At 33.5% G+C, this 19018-nt stretch overlaps 1 protein-coding gene and 1 long non-coding RNA gene across 2 annotated transcripts in view; both read right to left on the bottom strand.

The window, feature by feature from the left end:
• Window positions 1-8414, bottom strand: part of LOC117337241 — a 78219-nt gene extending 69805 nt beyond the window's left edge. The window contains exon 1 of the long non-coding RNA XR_004534774.1: window positions 8311-8414. This is a non-coding gene — a long non-coding RNA (uncharacterized LOC117337241). The remainder of the gene's footprint in view (window positions 1-8310) is intronic.
• Window positions 8415-11358: 2944 nt separating this feature from the next.
• Window positions 11359-19018, bottom strand: part of LOC117337232 (calcium-activated potassium channel subunit alpha-1-like) — a 101357-nt gene continuing 93697 nt past the window's right edge. The window contains exons 25-26 of the mRNA XM_033898109.1: window positions 18340-18406; window positions 11359-15361 (exon numbers count right to left, since the gene is read on the bottom strand). Of these exons, the coding sequence (XP_033754000.1) occupies window positions 15282-15361; window positions 18340-18406 (147 nt within the window). The 3' untranslated portion in view covers window positions 11359-15281. The remainder of the gene's footprint in view (window positions 15362-18339; window positions 18407-19018) is intronic.

Here is a 19018-nt window from a genome sequence, read left to right as displayed (position 1 = left end):
AAAGAACCGAACTAACGGACTAATTCTTCTCCGTTTCGCGTAATAGTTTTGGGGTGTAATATGGCTATAGAAAAAGAGGAAGTAAAATACATTCTGTGGGGTCGCTGCACTTATTTACGTGTCAACTTGACGCAGACATGGAAATATCAGTATTTAAATTGCTATAAAATAACAATAAAAGCCAAGATACATGTATCATTCCATACCTGAAGCAATGGTTACCTGTTTTTTTCATCAAATAACTCTTTCGGCCATATAAATCTGTCATCTAGATAGCATCCCATCATTGTAAAATGGACAAACACGGTAGTGCAAGAACATTAAATACGGCCTATTATACAGATAAGAGTATAATTTTCTTTTGTATTTTGATATATATTTTGATCAAAATTATTATTATTATGTTTGAATCTAAAATTACCACTTAAGGGACGCAAATAAAAGTTTGTTATTTTTTTTGGAAAAAATACATATTACAATGTCGAAATAACGCTAAACGGCGAATATCCAGCGAATTGGCAATATTATTAGTGAATTCTCTTCCGGGTTAAAGAACTTAAGCTCAATGTAAATGTCTGTTTACACAACGAAGTTGATATACTTTTATTATTGTTGTTCTGAAGACGACAAAATACAAAAATGAAGATCATCAACAATTTAAAAGGAAAATGGTGACATTATCTGTTATGTGACTATGTAATGTGTTGTATGATTATGTAATATGTCGTGTGACTATGTAATGTGTTGTATGACAATGTAATGTGTCATGTGACTATGTAATGTGTTGTGTGACTATGTAATGTGTCGTGTGACTATATAATGTGTCGTGTGATTATGTAATGTGCTGTGTGACTATATAATGTGTCGTGTGATTATGTCATGTGCTGTGTGACTATATAATGTGTCGTGTGATTATGTCATGTGTCGTGTGACTATGTAATGTGTCGTGTGACTATGTAATGTGTCATGTGATTATGTAATGTGTCGTGTGACTATATAATGTGTCGTGTGATTATGTAATGTGCTGTGTGACTATATAATGTGTCGTGTGATTATGTAATGTGCTGTGTGACTATATAATGTGCTGTGTGACTATATAATGTGTCGTGTGATTATGTAATGTGTCGTGTGACCATGTAATGTGTTTTGTGACTATGTAATGTGTCATGTGACTATGTAATGTGCTGTGTGACTATATAATGTGTCGTGTGACTATGTAATATGTTGTATGACTATGTAATGTTTCGTGTGACTATGTAATATGATGTGTGACTGGAATGTATTGTGTGACTATGTTATGTGTTGTATGACTATGTGATGTGTTATATGACTATGTAATGTGCTGTGTGACTATATAATGTGTCGTGTGATTATGTAATGTGCTGTGTGACTATATAATGTGTCGTGTGATTATGTCATGTGCTGTGTGACTATATAATGTGTCGTGTGATTATGTAATGTGTCGTGTGACTATGTAATGTGTTGTGTGACTATGTAATGTGCTGTGTGACTATATAATGTGTCGTGTGACTATATAATGTGTCGTGTGACTATGTAATGTGTTGTGTGACTATGTAATGTGTCATGTGACTATGTAATGTGCTGTGTGACTATGTTATGTGTTGTGTGACTATGTAATATGTTGTATAACTATGTAATGTTTCGTGTGACTATGTAATATGATGTGTGACTGGAATGTATTGTGTGACTATGTTATGTGTTGTATGACTATGTAATGTGTTATATGACTATGGAATGTGTTGTATGACTATGTAATGTTTCGTGTGACTATGTAATGTGTTGTGTGACTATGTTATGTTTCGTGTGACTATGTCATATGTTGTGTGACTATGCAATGTGTTGTGTGACTATGTGATGTGCTGTGTGACTATGTAAAGTTTCGTGTGACTATGTAATGTGTTGTGTGATCTTGTAATGTGTAGTGTGACTATGTAATGTATTGTGTGACTATGTTATGTGTTGTGTGACTATGTAATTAGCTGTGTGACTATATAATGTGTCGTGTGATTATGTCATGTGCTGTGTGACTATATAATGTGTCGTGTGACTATGTAATATGTGTTGTGTGACTATGTAATGTGTTGTGTGACTATGTAATGTGTTGTGTGACCATGTAATGTGTTGTGTGACTATGTAATATGCTGTGTGACTATATAATGTGTTGTGTGACTATGTAATGTGTTGTATGACTATGTAATGTGTTGTGTGACTATGTAATGTGCTGTGTGACTATGTAATATGTTGTGTGACTATGTAATGTGTTGTGTGACCTGTAATGTGTTTTTTGTGAAATATGTTATGTGCTTGTGGGCATATAATGGGGTCGTGTGATTATGTAATGTGTCCTGTGACTATGTAATGTGTTGTGTGACTATGTAATGTGTCGTGTGACTATGTAATATGTTGTGTGACTATGTAATGTGTTGTGTGACTATGTATTGTGTGACCTTGTAATGTGTTGTGTGACTATGTAATGTGTTGTGTGACTATGTAATGTGTTGTATGACTATGTAATGTGTTGTGTGACTATTTAATGTGTTGTTGACTATGTTATGTGTTGTGTGACCATGTAATGTGTTGTGACTATGTAATATGTAGTGTGACTATTTAATGTGTTGTGTGACCATGTAATGTGTTGTGTGACTATGTAATGTGTTGTGTGATTATGTTATGTGTTATGTGACTATGTAATATGTTGTGTGACTATGTAATGTGTTGTGTGACTATGTAATGTGTTGTGTGACTATGTTATGTGCTGTGTGACTATATAATGTGTCGTGTGATTATGTAATGTGTCGTGTGACTATGTAATGTGTTGTGTGACTATGTAATGTGTCATGTGACTATGTAATGTGCTGTGTGACTATGTAATGTGTTGTATGACTATGTAATGTTTCGTGTGACTATGTAATATGATGTGTGACTGGAATGTATTGTGTGACTATGTTATGTGTTGTGTGACTATGTAATGTGTTGTGTGACTATGTTATGTGTTGTGACTGTAATGTATTGTGTGACTATGTTATGTGTTGTATGACTATGTAATGTGTTATATGACTATGAAATGTGTTGTATGACTATGTAATGTTTCGTGTGACTATGTAATGTGTTGTGTGACTATGTAATGTGTCGTGTGACTATATAATGTGTCGTGTGATTATGTAATGTGCTGTGTGACTTTATATTGTGTCGTGTGACTATGTAATGTGTTGTGTGACTATGTAATATGTTGTTTGACTATGTAATGTGTTGTGTGACCATGTAATGTGTTGCGTGACTATTTAATATGTTGTGTGACTATGTAATGTGTTGTGTGACTATGTAATGTGTTGTGTGACTATGTAATGTGTTGTGTGACTATTTAATATGTTGTGTGGCTATGTAATGTGTTGTGTGACTATGTAATGAGTTGTATGACTTTGTTATATGTTGTGTGACTATTTAATATGTTGTGTGACTATGTAATGTGTTGTGTGACAATTTAATGTGTTGTGTGACTATGTAATGTGTCGTGTGAATAGGTAATGTGTCGTGTTACTATGATATATGTTGTGTGACTATGTAATGTGTGATGTGAAAATTAGATGTGTCGTGTGACCATTCTATGTGTTGTGTGACTATGTAATATGTTGTGTGACTATGTAATATGTTGTGTGACTATGTTATGTGTCGTGTGACTATGTAATCCGCTATGTAACTATGTAATGTGTTGTGGCACTATGTAATCTGCTGTGTGACTATGTAATGTGTTGTGTGACTATGTTATGTGTTTTGTGACTATGTAATGGATTGTGTGACTATAAAATGTGTTGTGTGACTGTGTAATGTGTTGTGTGACTATATAATGTGGTATGTTACTATGTAATGTGTTGTGTGACGATGTAATGTGTTGTGTGACTATGTTATGTGTTGTGACTGTAATGTATTGTGTGACTATGTTATGTGTTGTATGACTATGTAATGTGTTATATGACTATGAAATGTGTTGTATGACTATGTCATGTTTCGTGTGACTATGTAATGTGTTGTGTGACTATGTTATGTTTCGTGTGACTATGTAATATGTTGTGTGACTATGCAATGTGTTCTGTGACTATGTGATGTGTTGTGTGACTATGTAATGTTTCGTGTGACTATGTAATGTGCTGTGTGACTATATAATGTGTCGTGTGATTATGTAATGTGTCGTGTGACTATGTTATGTGTTGTGTGACTATGTAATGTGTCATGTGACTATGTAATGTGCTGTGTGACTATATAATGTGTCGTGTGACTATGTAATGTGTCGTGTGACTATGTTATGTGTTGTGTGACTATGTAATGTGTTGTATGACTATGTAATGTTTCGTGTGACTATGTAATATGATGTGTGACTGGAATGTATTGTGTGACTATGTTATGTGTTGTATGACTATGTAATGTGTTGTGTGACTATGTAATATGCTTTGTGACTATGTTATGTGTTGTGACTGTAATGTATTGTGTGACTATGTTATGTGTTGTATGACTATGTAATGTGTTATATGACTATGAAATGTGTTGTATGACTATGAAATGTGTTGTATGACTATGTAATGTTTCGTGTGACTATGTAATGTGTTGTGTGACTATGTAATGTGTCGTGTGACTACATAATGTGTCGTGTGATTATGTAATGTGTTGTGTGACTATGTAATGTGTCATGTGACTATGTAATGTGCTGTGTGACTATATAATGTGTCGTGTGACTATATAATGTGGTATGTTACTATGTAATGTATTGTGTGACTATGTAATGTGTTGTGTGACTATGTAATATGTTGTTTGACTATGTAATGTGTTGTGTGACCATGTAATGTGTTGTGTGACTATTTAATATGTTGTGTGACTATGTTATGTGTTGTGTGACTATGTAATGTGTTGTATGACTTTGTTATGTGTTGTGTGACTATTTAATATGTTGTGTGGCTATGTAATGTGTTGTGTGACTATGTAATGAGTTGTATGACTTTGTTATATGTTGTGTGACTATTTAATATGTTGTGTGACTATGTAATGTGTTGTGTGACAATGTAATGTGTTGTGTGACTATGTAATGTGTCGTGTGACTAGGTAATGTGTCGTGTGACTATGATATATGTTGTGTGACTATGTAATGTGTGATGTGAAAATGAGATGTGTCGTGTGACCATTTTATGTGTTGTGTGACTATGTAATATGTTGTGTGACTACATTTTGTATGTTATGTGTCGTGTGACTATGTAATCCGCTGTGTGACTATGTTATGTGTTGTGTGACTATGTTATGTGTTGTGTGACTATGTTATGTGTTGTGTGACTATGTTATGTGTTGTGTGACTATGTAATATGTTGTATAACTATGTAATGTTTCGTGTGACTATGTAATATGTTGTGTGACTATATTATGTTTCGTGTGACTATGTAATATGTTGTGTGACTATGCAATGTGTTCTGTGACTTTGTGATGTGTTGTGTGACTATGTAATGTTTCGTGTGACTATGTAATGTGCTGTGTGACTATATAATGTGTCGTGTGATTATGTAATGTGTCGTGTGACTATGTTATGTGTTGTGTGACTATGTAATGTGTCATGTGACTATGTAATGTGCTGTGTGACTATATAATGTGTCGTGTGACTATGTAATGTGTCGTGTGACTATGTAATGTGTTGTGTGAATATGTAATGTGTCATGTGAATATGTAATGTGCTGTGTGACTATATAATGTATTGTGTGACTATGTTATGTGTCGTGTGACTATGTAATGTGTCATGTGACTATGTAATGTGCTGTGTGACTATATAATGTATTGTGTGACTATGTTATGTGTTGTGTGACTATGTAATGTGTTGTATGACTATGTAATGTTTCGTGTGACTATGTAATATGATGTGTGACTGGAATGTATTGTGTGACTATGTTATGTGTTGTATGACTATGTAATATGCTTTGTGACTATGTTATGTGTTGTGACTGTAATGTATTGTGTGACTATGTTATGTGTTGTATGACTATGTAATGTGTTATATGACTATGAAATGTGTTGTATGACTATGAAATGTGTTGTATGACTATGTAATGTTTCGTGTGACTATGTAATGTGTTGTGTGACTATGTAATGTGTCGTGTGACTACATAATGTGTCGTGTGATTATGTAATGTGTTGTGTGACTATGTAATGTGTCATGTGACTATGTTATGTGCTGTGTGACTATATAGTGTGTCGTGTGACTATATAATGTGGTATGTTACTATGTAATGTATTGTGTGACTATGTAATGTGTTGTGTGACTATGTAATATGTTGTTTGACTATGTAATGTGTTGTGTGACCATGTAATGTGTTGTGTGACTATTTAATATGTTGTGTGACTATGTTATGTGTTGTGTGACTATGTAATGTGTTGTATGACTTTGTTATGTGTTGTGTGACTATTTAATATGTTGTGTGGCTATGTAATGTGTTGTGTGACTATGTAATGAGTTGTATGACTTTGTTATATGTTGTGTGACTATTTAATATGTTGTGTGACTATGTAATGTGTTGTGTGACAATGTAATGTGTTGTGTGACTATGTAATGTGTCGTGTGACTAGGTAATGTGTCGTGTGACTATGATATATGTTGTGTGACTATGTAATGTGTGATGTGAAAATGAGATGTGTCGTGTGACCATTTTATGTGTTGTGTGACTATGTAATATGTTGTGTGACTACATTTTGTATGTTATGTGTCGTGTGACTATGTAATCCGCTGTGTGACTATGTTATGTGTTGTGTGACTATGTTATGTGTTGTGTGACTATGTTATGTGTTGTGTGTCTATGTAATATGTTGTATAACTATGTAATGTTTCGTGTGACTATGTAATATGATGTGTGACTATGTAATGTGTTGTGTGACTATGTAATGTGTTGTGTGACTATGTTATGTGTTGTGTGACTATGTTATGTGTTGTGTGACTATGTAATGTGTTGTGTGGACATATATGTTCTGGTATATATGTTGTTGACTTGCAAGTGTTCTGTGATTTGTGTGGTGTGGACTATGAAGTTTGTGGATATGATTGCGTGGACTTATATGTCGGGGTGTTATGTAATGTGTCGTTGACTAGTTTGGTGTGGATATGATTGTTGTGACAGTATGGCTGTGACTAACAGTGTGTACTATTAATGGTGTGGACAGTAAGTTTGGGAATATGAAAGTGTCTGTGAAAGTAATGTGTGTGACATAAAGTATGGTACTTGTTATGTGTCGGGACTGTAATTGTTTACTATGTATGTGCTGTGTGACTATAAAGTATTGGTGACTAGTTATGTGTTGTGTGCTGTAATGTGGTTGACTATTATGTTGTGGAAGAATAGAGTTGAGGAAGTTGTGTGCTATGTTAGTGTTGTATGACTATGTATAGCTTTGTGAGTTATGTGTTTTACGTATGTATTGTGGACGTTATGTGTGAGATATGTATGTGTTGTGTGACTATGTAATGAGTTGTATGACTTTGTTATATGTTGTGTGACTATTTAATATGTTGTGTGACTATGTAATGTGTTGTGTAACAATGTAATGTGTTGTGTGACTATGTAATGTGTCGTGTGACTATGTAATATGTTGTGTGACTATGTGATGCGTTGTGTGACTATATTATGTGTTGTGTGACTATATTATGTGATGTGTGACTATGTAATATGTTGTGTGACTATGTAATGTGATGCGTGACTATGTTATGTGCTGTGTGACTATATTATGTGTTGTGTGACTATGTAATGTGTTGTGTGACTATATAATGTGATGTGTGACTATATTATGCGTTGTGTGACTAGGTAATGTGTCGTGTGACTATGATATATGTTGTGTGACTATGTAATGTGTTGTGTGACTATAGTATGTGTTGTGTGACCATGCAATGTGTTGTATGACTATGTAATGTGTTGTGTGACTATGAAATGTGTTTTGTGACTATGTAATGTGTCGTGTGACTATGTAATATGTTGTGTGACTATGTGATGTGTTGTGTGACTATGTGATGTGTTGTGTGACTATGTGATGTGTTGTGTGACTATGCATTGTGTCAGTTGACCATGTAATGTGTTGTGTGACTACATGATGTGTCTTGCTACCATGTTATATGTTGTATAAGTATAAAATTTGCTGTATGAACATATATAATATATTTAGTGAGCATATTGTAGCCAGTGGGTCTTTCGGACGATGATATATGTAGAAATAGAAACCTGAAAACTTAGAAGTATAGAAAATATCACAGATCAATTAATTACTACGAATACTTACCAGTGAACCACAGGATTAGTACGATTGACACCGCGTGTCGGTCAGGTGCGAAGTGACAGGTATGGAGGGAATGTGACAGGTGTCGAGACTACCACACGTGCTCTCCCGCGTTTATACAATTTTCTCACAACACGTGCAGATTCCGCGCGCTTGTGACATTGTATACTAAGTACACCCGGTTACAATATAACGTGTTGTGTTGCCGTGTAATGTGTTGTTCGACCATGTAATTTGTTGTGTGAGCATTTAATGTGCCGTTTGAACATATAATGTGTTGTTTGAGCATTTAATATGTCGTTTGACCATGTTGTTTGAGTTCTGACCATGAAATTTGTGATGTAATATGTACCACAAGTAGATTCATATGTAGGGTCTAGTTATACAGGTGACATTGAATGCCAGTTGTTATAAGGTTCTACATTTATCAAATTTTCGGTTGCATTCTTTTAAAATTAAAAGATACGTACCAGTAAATACCATCAAGTTCGACTGCCTGAATGCACAACGGAACCATTCGATATTGTCAATAACGTTCGATCAGAAAAAGCCCGAGTTCTTTCCGACTAGGAGACCGATATCGTGTTTAAAGGGAAATAACTCTTGTAAGACGTCTTGATTTTGTTTTTATAATCTACGAACAAAATTATTTGAAAGAAAAGAAAATGTTCAAATAATGAATATCGAGAAAATACATTTGACATTTGACTTACCAGCGCGCGCGAAATCTGCACGTGTTGTGAGAAAACAACATTTTGTAGGTATCATTTGCTAAAAACGCTCGATATTTCTAAAACGATTGATTTTGTCACAATGAAGTCCAAAGTTTCACGCGAAACTTCCATTATCATTTTTTTAGTGTGCTTATGACGTCAAGAATATTATAGTTTTTAAATAAAAATATAGTTTTGGATACAAATTCTGATGTATTCAAACAACCGCAAACTTTTATTAGATCCAGAAGAAGATTTCAACATGTTCGATATGAACTTGACTTTAAAATATTTCTGTTGTCTATGTATCTGTAAGAATCGCTACATTTAAGCATTTATGTCATCTTTTTAAATAGTTTATTGGGGTATGAAAAAATCAGCGTAGGGATTCTTACAAAAGTTTGCAACCATTTTTTTTTCATAACCCTATTAAACTTAAAAATAATTGACATCAATGCATATAACTAATTTTGGAAATTAATTAAATATAAAACAAACATGTTTTACGAATAATTAACTGATATTAAAAGGGATTATTTTTCACAAATCAATACGCAACGCCAATGGCTGTATTGTGACGTAACATTTTTCGCGCCATTTTCGGATTTTTTTTCATAGAGGTATGAAATTTTTTTCCAAAAAAACAATGCAAACTTAATCATACATGTACTAATATGAACTGTAACTACATATATATATATAATATCATCTATTGTTGAATTATTTTTGTAGGGAGATGACTTCATACGTTGTAGAAACTTCTGCCAAATGCTATTTTCCAGTTTTGGTTAATAAAATATTGTAATAGTCAAAGCGGACAGGTCGAGACTGAATTCGGATGGGCATCGGTCAAATGTAACCTCAGGGGAAGATAACAGGTTTATTCTTCGACCCCTACCGAGAACATTTGGTTTATTTGGGTTATTTTGTTTAACGTCCTATCAACAGCCAGTGTCATTTCAGGACGTACCAGGTTTTGGAGGAGGAGGAAAGCCGGAGTACCCAGAGAAAAACCACCGGCCTACGGTCAGTACCAGGCAACTGTCCCATGTGTGTTTCGAACTCGCAGCCCAGTGATAAAATGTCAGGACACCTTTACCGTTCGGCCATCGCGGCCCCTCCCGGATAAGGATACATGTTTGTTATTGGGTAAGATATTTTATATCATTTAAATTGTGTGACGGTCATATCATTTTTGTCTAACTTTACAAGTTAATAATAACATTAGTTGAAATGTTTATTTTCAAAGTCTGAAATGTAGCTTCATCCATGAATACTGACAGAAAGTGACAGGTGCTGTTTGGTTTATTAGTTACATATTACTCTCAATATGTATTGAAAGATTTCCCTTTCTAGTAATGTCTTATGTAAAGTATATTGCTAAAAATTAACCTTTCGCGGTCTGCAAAAATAAATTCCATTTTGTAGTTAGATATGACGATGACGATTTGTGTACAATTTAGGTACGTATATTTACACCATAGATATCAATATTTTGAGGTTAATAAACATGTATATCAATATATCGTGATACATGTAAAAACATACATATATTGGACGTAAGCAATGTGGATATACGAGGGCTGATTGATAAGTTGTGAGCCTCTCAAGTAAACAAAACAACCGGCTTTTGCAAACTGGACAAAATCGGTTAGGGTTAGGGTGAAAAAGTCTGCCATTGCCATGGCTGCCATTCACGATTGTGGCTTTAAATTGATTGAGCATCCACCTTATTCACCTGATCTCGCTCCATCAGACAGCTATTTCAGGCACCCTAACCCTAACATGCAGTGGATAACTTTCTGACCAGCCAAGAAAAGGAGTTCTATGAAAGTGCCATTGTGGCCCTTAAACACCGCTGGCAAAAAGCGTATAGATACTTAAGGGGATCATGTTGAAAAATAATATGTCAGGCAAAACTCAAATCCTTCTCAATATTAGGCTCACAACTTATCAATCAGCCCTCGTATGTGTATACTTGCATGTAATATAAGAATTGTACAAAATAGACCTACAGCATATCACATGTATTACCATTCAATGCGAATGGAGAGTTATATATCGTACAGCCAAAGATTAAATTAACCTGCATCCTGTCCTTCTTATTATCGGCCCCCACCGGCTGTCAAGTCATCGCTAAACAGACTAGTAACTCCGAAATATCAGAATACATTGCATGAGGGAGGGGGGTTTGGTAGCCACTAATTAAAAGCTTTTCGTTATTTTTAAAACATTGGGGACTAAAGTCCACAGCAGTAGGTTGTATACAATGTCCGCTCCTTCAAAGTTTAATTTAATTTCGGACCAACGATTGATAGATCAAACACAGACACATACGTAAGTATAAAAGTATCATTTTATTTTAGAAATACGAACGGTTACACATAGCTCGTGAATTGCAAATATTAAAAATACATTAGTACATGTAGGTGTTTATATAACTTCTATCCCCATTGAGAAAAAAAAATCCATCGAATGAGCGGCAACGTCTAGACACTATGGTGTAAGTATCAAGTTCAGCTTGCAACATTACCCATGAAATAGACGTAGAAATAATATATTAACGACAATCACAAAGAAAAATGGAAAATAAGAATCAAATCGATTATCTACCAGAAAAAATGTGCTCAAAATGACAGAGTTATCTCCCTTTATAAGAATATGAGACGCTCAATGTCAAATTTGAGTTTCTGCTTACTGTGATTTATAATTACATATGTATTTTGTTATACATGGAATTGACTAGATGAATCGATAAAATTTTCACTCATGAACACCAGTATTTTATGTCAAACGTTTGCAAATGATATTTATAAGACAAAATTTGAGTATTTGCAAATAATTTTCTTCTATAAGCTCTTTTGTTAATATCAAACATATTACAAAACACTATTTTTTATCATTTAGGCTGCATTTATGAAATAAAAAAAAATGCACAGAAAAATAAGAAATGAAGCTAGTATGTTTGTAATTCAACAGGTAATGTTAAAGAATAAAATGATATACTTTGAAAAATAGCACAAGGAAATGTTCAAACTGAAGCTTGGCTTTTGCTATATAGGCAAGAGCACAAATAGCCTCGCTTTCCGAGTATTCCCAGAAATAGGTATTGTAACATTTAATGAAATCAAAACATTACGGATTTTGTGTCCAAAACACTAATACCTCTATAATTTATATCTGTCATATACATAAATAGTTGCTGACGTTTGGTGACGTCATAATACATTTTTTTTAAAAAGAAAGAAAAAAAAAAGAAATTGATTAGGGGTAATTACAGATTTTCAGACATAGTCCTAGCTCTCTACTTAGGATGGGAATGTCAATAATTACACGAAGACAATATTAGTTTCAGCATATACATGTAATATACAGAATAAAAGAACAGACCGAGCGCCTGATCATTGATTCGTCAGTGACATGCTCATTTGTGATAAACGGGGAAATATTTAGATTGATTTATAAATACTTATCATTTTAAAAAACAGAACGTCAACAACTTTGTACAATATTTATATATCATGACCTTAGATATATCATAATAAAACATTTTAGTTTAGAAAAATAAATGTAAACCATGGGGCAAAAATATCACAGATATGATCACAGTACAATTATTCAAGGTTACGATCCGTGTTGTACAGAACTTCAACTGCTTAGGTACAGTACTGTCTCCTACGCGAGAGACGCCGGTCTCTCACAGAATTACGTCCTTGCCGGATGGTACCCATTGGTACAGCTAGGCATGCGAAAAATTAATTAAATTTATATAAGGATAAAAGGATTACACATATTTAATACAGATAAGTAAAAGCAAAATTTTATTAAAACCCGTCACAGGTTTGATAAATCAATGAAGATTAATATTTTGTTCGCTGTATAAAAAAGAATAATGCTAAAGATTTGTTGATACTAGATTAAATTACGACTCTGTCCATGGGATAGTTCCTTAGGTAATGGAACAATACACCAAATTCTCAATGAAAATGTAGAAACAAGTTTATCAACATTTCAGGAATGACATGATAGTCTTGAGACCAAATAGCCAGCGGAGTTTTGCACAACAGAGTCGAGGATATTTACAATACCAACAACACATATGTCAGTAATATTGGTACAATATACATAATTCATTAATCACCAAACTCGTATGAAAAATAATTGTAACACGTATAGAACATTGCAGAATAACTTCCCCAAAATAATTATATGTATGGTACTTTACAGGATTAATTCTCCAAAAAAAATTACAGACCCTATCAATACAATCTTTCATCGAAAATCTAAAAGAAATGAACATATTTTATTCTGAAAAATGTTTCTAAATTGGTTTTATGCCAAAGCTTCTTACAACAAACGAACATTCAGTAAAATACATAATTTGTGTATTGCCATTTTGAAACAGAAATATTATTCAATATGAATATATTCCTATAATAATATCTCAGAAACAATTTACGTTTTATTATACAAGACATACGACTGCGCCATTAAATACACGATAATACATTTGCATATGACCTCTGACCTTTTTGTGGAAAGCAAATCCACAATCAGAATTCATCCTCTGAGTTCCCATTGGATGGTATGAACACATGACCAAACAACCATGAAATGAATAATTTGGAGAAAAAAAAAATGGCGATCACAACTTTGACATAATGAAGAGCGATACATTCAGACATAGCACGTACTGTGTGTTGTGTGTGCATAATAGTTAAACCTAGAAATAACGTTATAAAGAACATCGTCATATTAATACTGCCGCCATCAATGGTTTTACGTCATCAAACATATCTTTCATTTCTCTTCACAGGGTAAATGATCAAAATCTACACAATATATAAATGGTGCCTTTATTACTATTACTTATGTTGTCAAGTGTTCCGTAAATAATAACAAATACATTATGAAGAAGCAGGAAATTTGTTTTTCAAAAACAAGCGAACTAATGAGCAGAAAACATTATAAAAAGAAACGATATTTTAACTGCAATTCAAGTCAATCATATGTGCGGTTTTCTTTCTCGATGTTACAAAAAAAAAAAAAAAAATGTAAAGAAGTCGCAAAAATTGAATCTGCAGAAACAATTTATCGTATACATGAGCATGTATATGATGAATTCAGAATTACCAAAAACAACACTTACTATTTATCAAGTTTTTTTACAGAGAAAATAAACTTCATCTAAAATATAAGTTAGTATGTCTAGCACTAATTGGTATCACAGAGATATTTAACGTCAATTTCAATACTTTTTTTATTCGAGCAAAAGAAAAATTCAAAATACCCGCATAACAAGTGCGATATATATATACATATATTTCACTCTCTGATCCGTTTTAATTTAAAATATCATTGTAGGGTGGTCATAAGGTATTGGACTGGTATACAATGTCATTGTTTATCAGTTTACAAATTATCAAATATTTTGAAACTTTGTTGCAAAATGTCATTTTTAAGTATACATGTATTACATCAATAGAAATACTGCCTAAAACTGATTCATTTTTTATTCATATATAAAAGAGTACATCTAAAGTAAAGCAATGCTAGTAAAATATTATCATATGTTTATCATACTAAAAATTAGTATCACCATTCCGCCTATTTGACACTATTGTTTTATATTTAAGAAAATATGAAATATATATGTTGTGTGCTTCGGAAAGTAAAAATCAGATTCGGTGAGACGTGCGAGGAATTTTTCTCCGAGACAAACACTTTTCTAACAACACATTTTATACACACAACTTTAACAAAACGACAAAATGCAAAAATTCTTGAAAGCATGGTTCCACTTCTAAGAACGAATGATTACTTATTGCACGTCATGATAAAGAATTTTTAAGCGTAAATTAATCATTATCACCAAAACGCTTGAAACTGAAGCATTGCGACTGAGTATTACAATAAATTGAACAATTCGATGGGTTGAATAATCTTCTCTTTGGTACACTCAAACAGTCAACATTACACCTTTATTTTCTTGTACTGACCCAAGATTTGCGTTTACTCTACATAAACATTTCTCTTCAACCTTTATTCATTATGGACGCATGCGCAAAGATACTTCCGTCTTTTTTCATGAATGTATATATCACGATCGCCTTTCAGATTTATCTTCCGGCTTCAATAAAACTGAGGATGAGAAGCAAACGTTCCTTTTGATCGCTGTTCATATGAAATACTCGGCACTTTACGACTCCCAAGCAGTTCCGAATGATGCGAGTGGATTATTGAATCTGTTCCACTTCTGTGTTATGTACACGGTTCTTGTTTGATGTCGGTCTTGGTATTTTTCCGGGAACTGATTGATTGAAAGGCATTAGGCAGAATGCCTGAAATATAAGATACAGACCAATGCATCAGTAAAAATCTTATTTCACATACTGTAAAATTCATTCCTGTTTTTCCTCTCAAATAATTTTACATACAGTTATATTTCATGACAATCTTGGAAACCAAAATTTGAAAAAAAAGTGATCAAATTGTTTTTAAAACAATATAAACAATTTCTCAACAATAGACAATGGAAAGGCGCTGTCAGTAAGTGTTATGATATGAGCTTGATTACGTTCACTTGTTCACTTAATATATTCGTCAATATTACATAACGATATTCAATGACTATATATGTGACCCGTGCGGGCTAATAGTAATCCCTACAGTGACTACTACCACAACTACCCAGCATGCAACAGATCACACCAGCCATGGACACGTGTTGCTCACAATGGTTACTATGGCAACAGCATGCATTGACAGGATAGCTCACGTGAAATTCCACAAGGTCAGGATGAAGAAACGAAAACACTGAACAGCTATAGACATTCCTCGATAATTCAAAGCTAAGAGAGATATATAAGCCTTCCATGATCGCATACCATCTAAGCTGCTTCTATTTTAACAGACTTTGAAAAATGAAATAGAGAGAAAACAATGTTTGTGTACTAGCATACATGTTATGAACAGAGATTTGATTTTAACATATTTATTGCCTTTTTAGCAACACAATTGGATACCAGTTGCATGACCCTGGGAAAGTAAACAGTTTATACAATGTAGGTAAGCCATCACAGTCAACAATATTTACATTATGCTTAAAAACAGTCCATTTCAGTTTGAAAGACACTTTCATTGGAAGCATTTGAAGCTTACATCAGGTAATCAACGCTGGCACAACAGATAACAATTTGTTCAGAAGCAACATGACTTATTTCGAAAAGAAGCAATAATGGGTCAGTTAAAGGGCAGTCAACGTCTCCAACAGTTCAGGAATCATTCAATAGGGTACACCAACAACAAAAAGAATTCAGAGACCTTGATGTGACCATTACTGAATATAACTAGTCGAACTATTTCACCAACCTACACAAATAAGAACCTGCAGTTCCTGTATATTAAGACAAAACAATTGTAATTTATTAGGCACTATGAACAATGGATGGTTCAAAAACATCTTACTTATCTTACTTATTGCCACTTTTTTTTCTAAATACAAAATCTCACTGTATTTCCTGCAGTTAAATCAACTCGTAGATCAACTAATACCAATAGCGAGCACTTGACATGAGACATTTCAACAACATAGCCACATTTTGTAATTAAACTGTCGGTCAAAGTCCACAACGTATCGGACCTTGATTAAATTCACAATCAAAGACTTTGCTGGGTGTCTAATAGTCACAAGTTGTCAGCATTTTCGATGAGAAATATTCTCATTAGACGAGATGGACTTACTTAATGAGATACTGTACTTACCGTGCAACAGAAATGTCAGTAAAAGCTGTCATTTTCTATTTTTACATATACACCTTATTTGCATACAATTAATCGCTAAAACTAAACTAGCTAATTACAGTGTTAATCTTCGAAACACTGCCTATCATTCAATTACTAGATCATTCTTAAAGAGGCTTACCCGCAGACGGACCGGTAAACGGCACATCTCCGATCACTAAATAAACTTCAGTACATGTTTCTATGTGACAAAATTAGAGGCTTTCCGACTTTATTTCTTGAAAACAATTACAGAATATGTATTGAAAAGACGTTTTAAAACTCAACCTGAGAGGGAAATGTATGGAATATAACGGCAAATCTTCTTTGTAAATCGCCGCTGCCTTTGAAGTTATCACTGTGCGGCACTGTGCACGTGCTTGTTTCTTTGATGTGTCAATCAAATTAGACTCCACTTTATAGCGGGGACTTATTGCGGGTTGCGATTAAATAAATGATATTTAAAAATGAGGTTTTAATATCACTTTTCAGCGTTTTATAAGGAAAATAAAATGAAAAACTCAACAATTCCAACAATCTCTCATGTGTAAAAAATCTTTTTCTATTAGCCAATTTTTCTGATCTCTCTGCGGGCAAGCCTCTTTAACAAGTGCCTTATATATTGCCTTCAATGTGTCGCCAAGTATATGCTTATATGATCATTTACACTGTACTTTAAAATGTTGTAATGCTTTACTGAAAAGCTAGTGGATGCTTAACTATTATGTTTCACTAAACTAAAGGTGGCAATCATATTGTGTTCTATTGGAAAGTGATGGCTGTGTATCTGGGTTTTACTGAGAAAAAATTGGCAGTATGATTAATTTAGTACTGCATAAATGATGGCTGTATCAATGTGTTATATTGGACAAATGGAGGCAGTATCACGATATTCTACTGGACAAATGATGCTTGTATTTCAATACTGCTGGCAGTATAACGAAATTCTACAGTAAAGCGATTCTATCACTTGTATGTGTTTGCTATTCTATGCATGGTAGTCGACAATCTTGTAATATTGATCATTCACACTGAAGGAACGGATACACGAAAATTCACAAACAGGTTTCACGACCAACGACACATATAAAGACATTATCAGCAATTCAAAGCATATTTTTACAGTATAAGATGTATCAATTTTATTTCTACAATTAGATTTTAAATCGTATCACAAACATTTTTCATTTTCTGTAAAAAATACTTAGCTAAAATGTTAGCTATTCAAAAGATAGATATATAAATAAAATAAATCAATCAATGAAAAAAATAAGAATCTTCAGAAAGCTGCGTCCAATCAGCAGCTTCTGGGTAATCTATAATATGAATATTTTCTGTTATTGAATTGTTAGTAGATAATGATGATCTGCATTTCTGTAATGTTTAATACTGTTAGTTTTTCTTGTACATGCAGATATCGTCATGCCCATCACATGCTAGAAAGCCAATTAATGATAATACGACAATGATAAAAGCAAGGACAACAGCCAAAGCAATGTATACTCTATATAATACGTATTTATACATATCGGCTTACTTTTCTCATTCCGAGTTGATGAGGAATTGGAACTTTGTGAGAGAGTGCATGGCACAAGACAAAAAACCTAAACAGTAGAATGAAAAATATAACAAATCGTAAAGTTAGATAGACAAGACATTGGGTAATACATTCATGGAAGAGTGACCAGTTGAACTAGTGTGACAGATGCTAACCTTTTAAAGCTTCCATCTTTACGAATTATTAATGGAATTAGGGCAAAAAATCTTTCTTTAATCATAAGTTGTTTTCAAAAAATTCTTATTATTCTTATCCCCCCCCCCCCCCCCCCCCCCCACCCCATAAAAAATGTTCTTAAAGAAGTCTCAATAATCTTAACTCTGCTCCTTTCCTAAAGCTTAATATATAGATATATGCATGTCAACATAGGTCAAAGGTCACGTCCTACACCAATGCAAACACCAAATAGCCTCTCTGACATGAAGGTGACACAACATATTTATAAATATATGTAAATAAACATTTAAGAAGAAGATATATATGCATAGTGAATGTACCTAATAAGATTGGTTCGAGATTTTCAGGCATAATTAAGATGTTAAGAGAATTTGATATCTGTCAATGTACATATCTTTTATAGTCTAATTTAGGGGTCAACTAGGGGTGGAAAAGTGACAACATCAGATGGATATACAATGTACGTATTAAAGTAATTTTT

This window comes from Pecten maximus, chromosome 1 (assembly GCF_902652985.1).
Source record: "Pecten maximus chromosome 1, xPecMax1.1, whole genome shotgun sequence".
NCBI lineage: Eukaryota > Metazoa > Mollusca > Bivalvia > Pectinida > Pectinidae > Pecten > Pecten maximus.
Note: the sequence above shows the minus strand (reverse complement) of the source record. Positions and strands in the feature narration are given on the sequence as shown.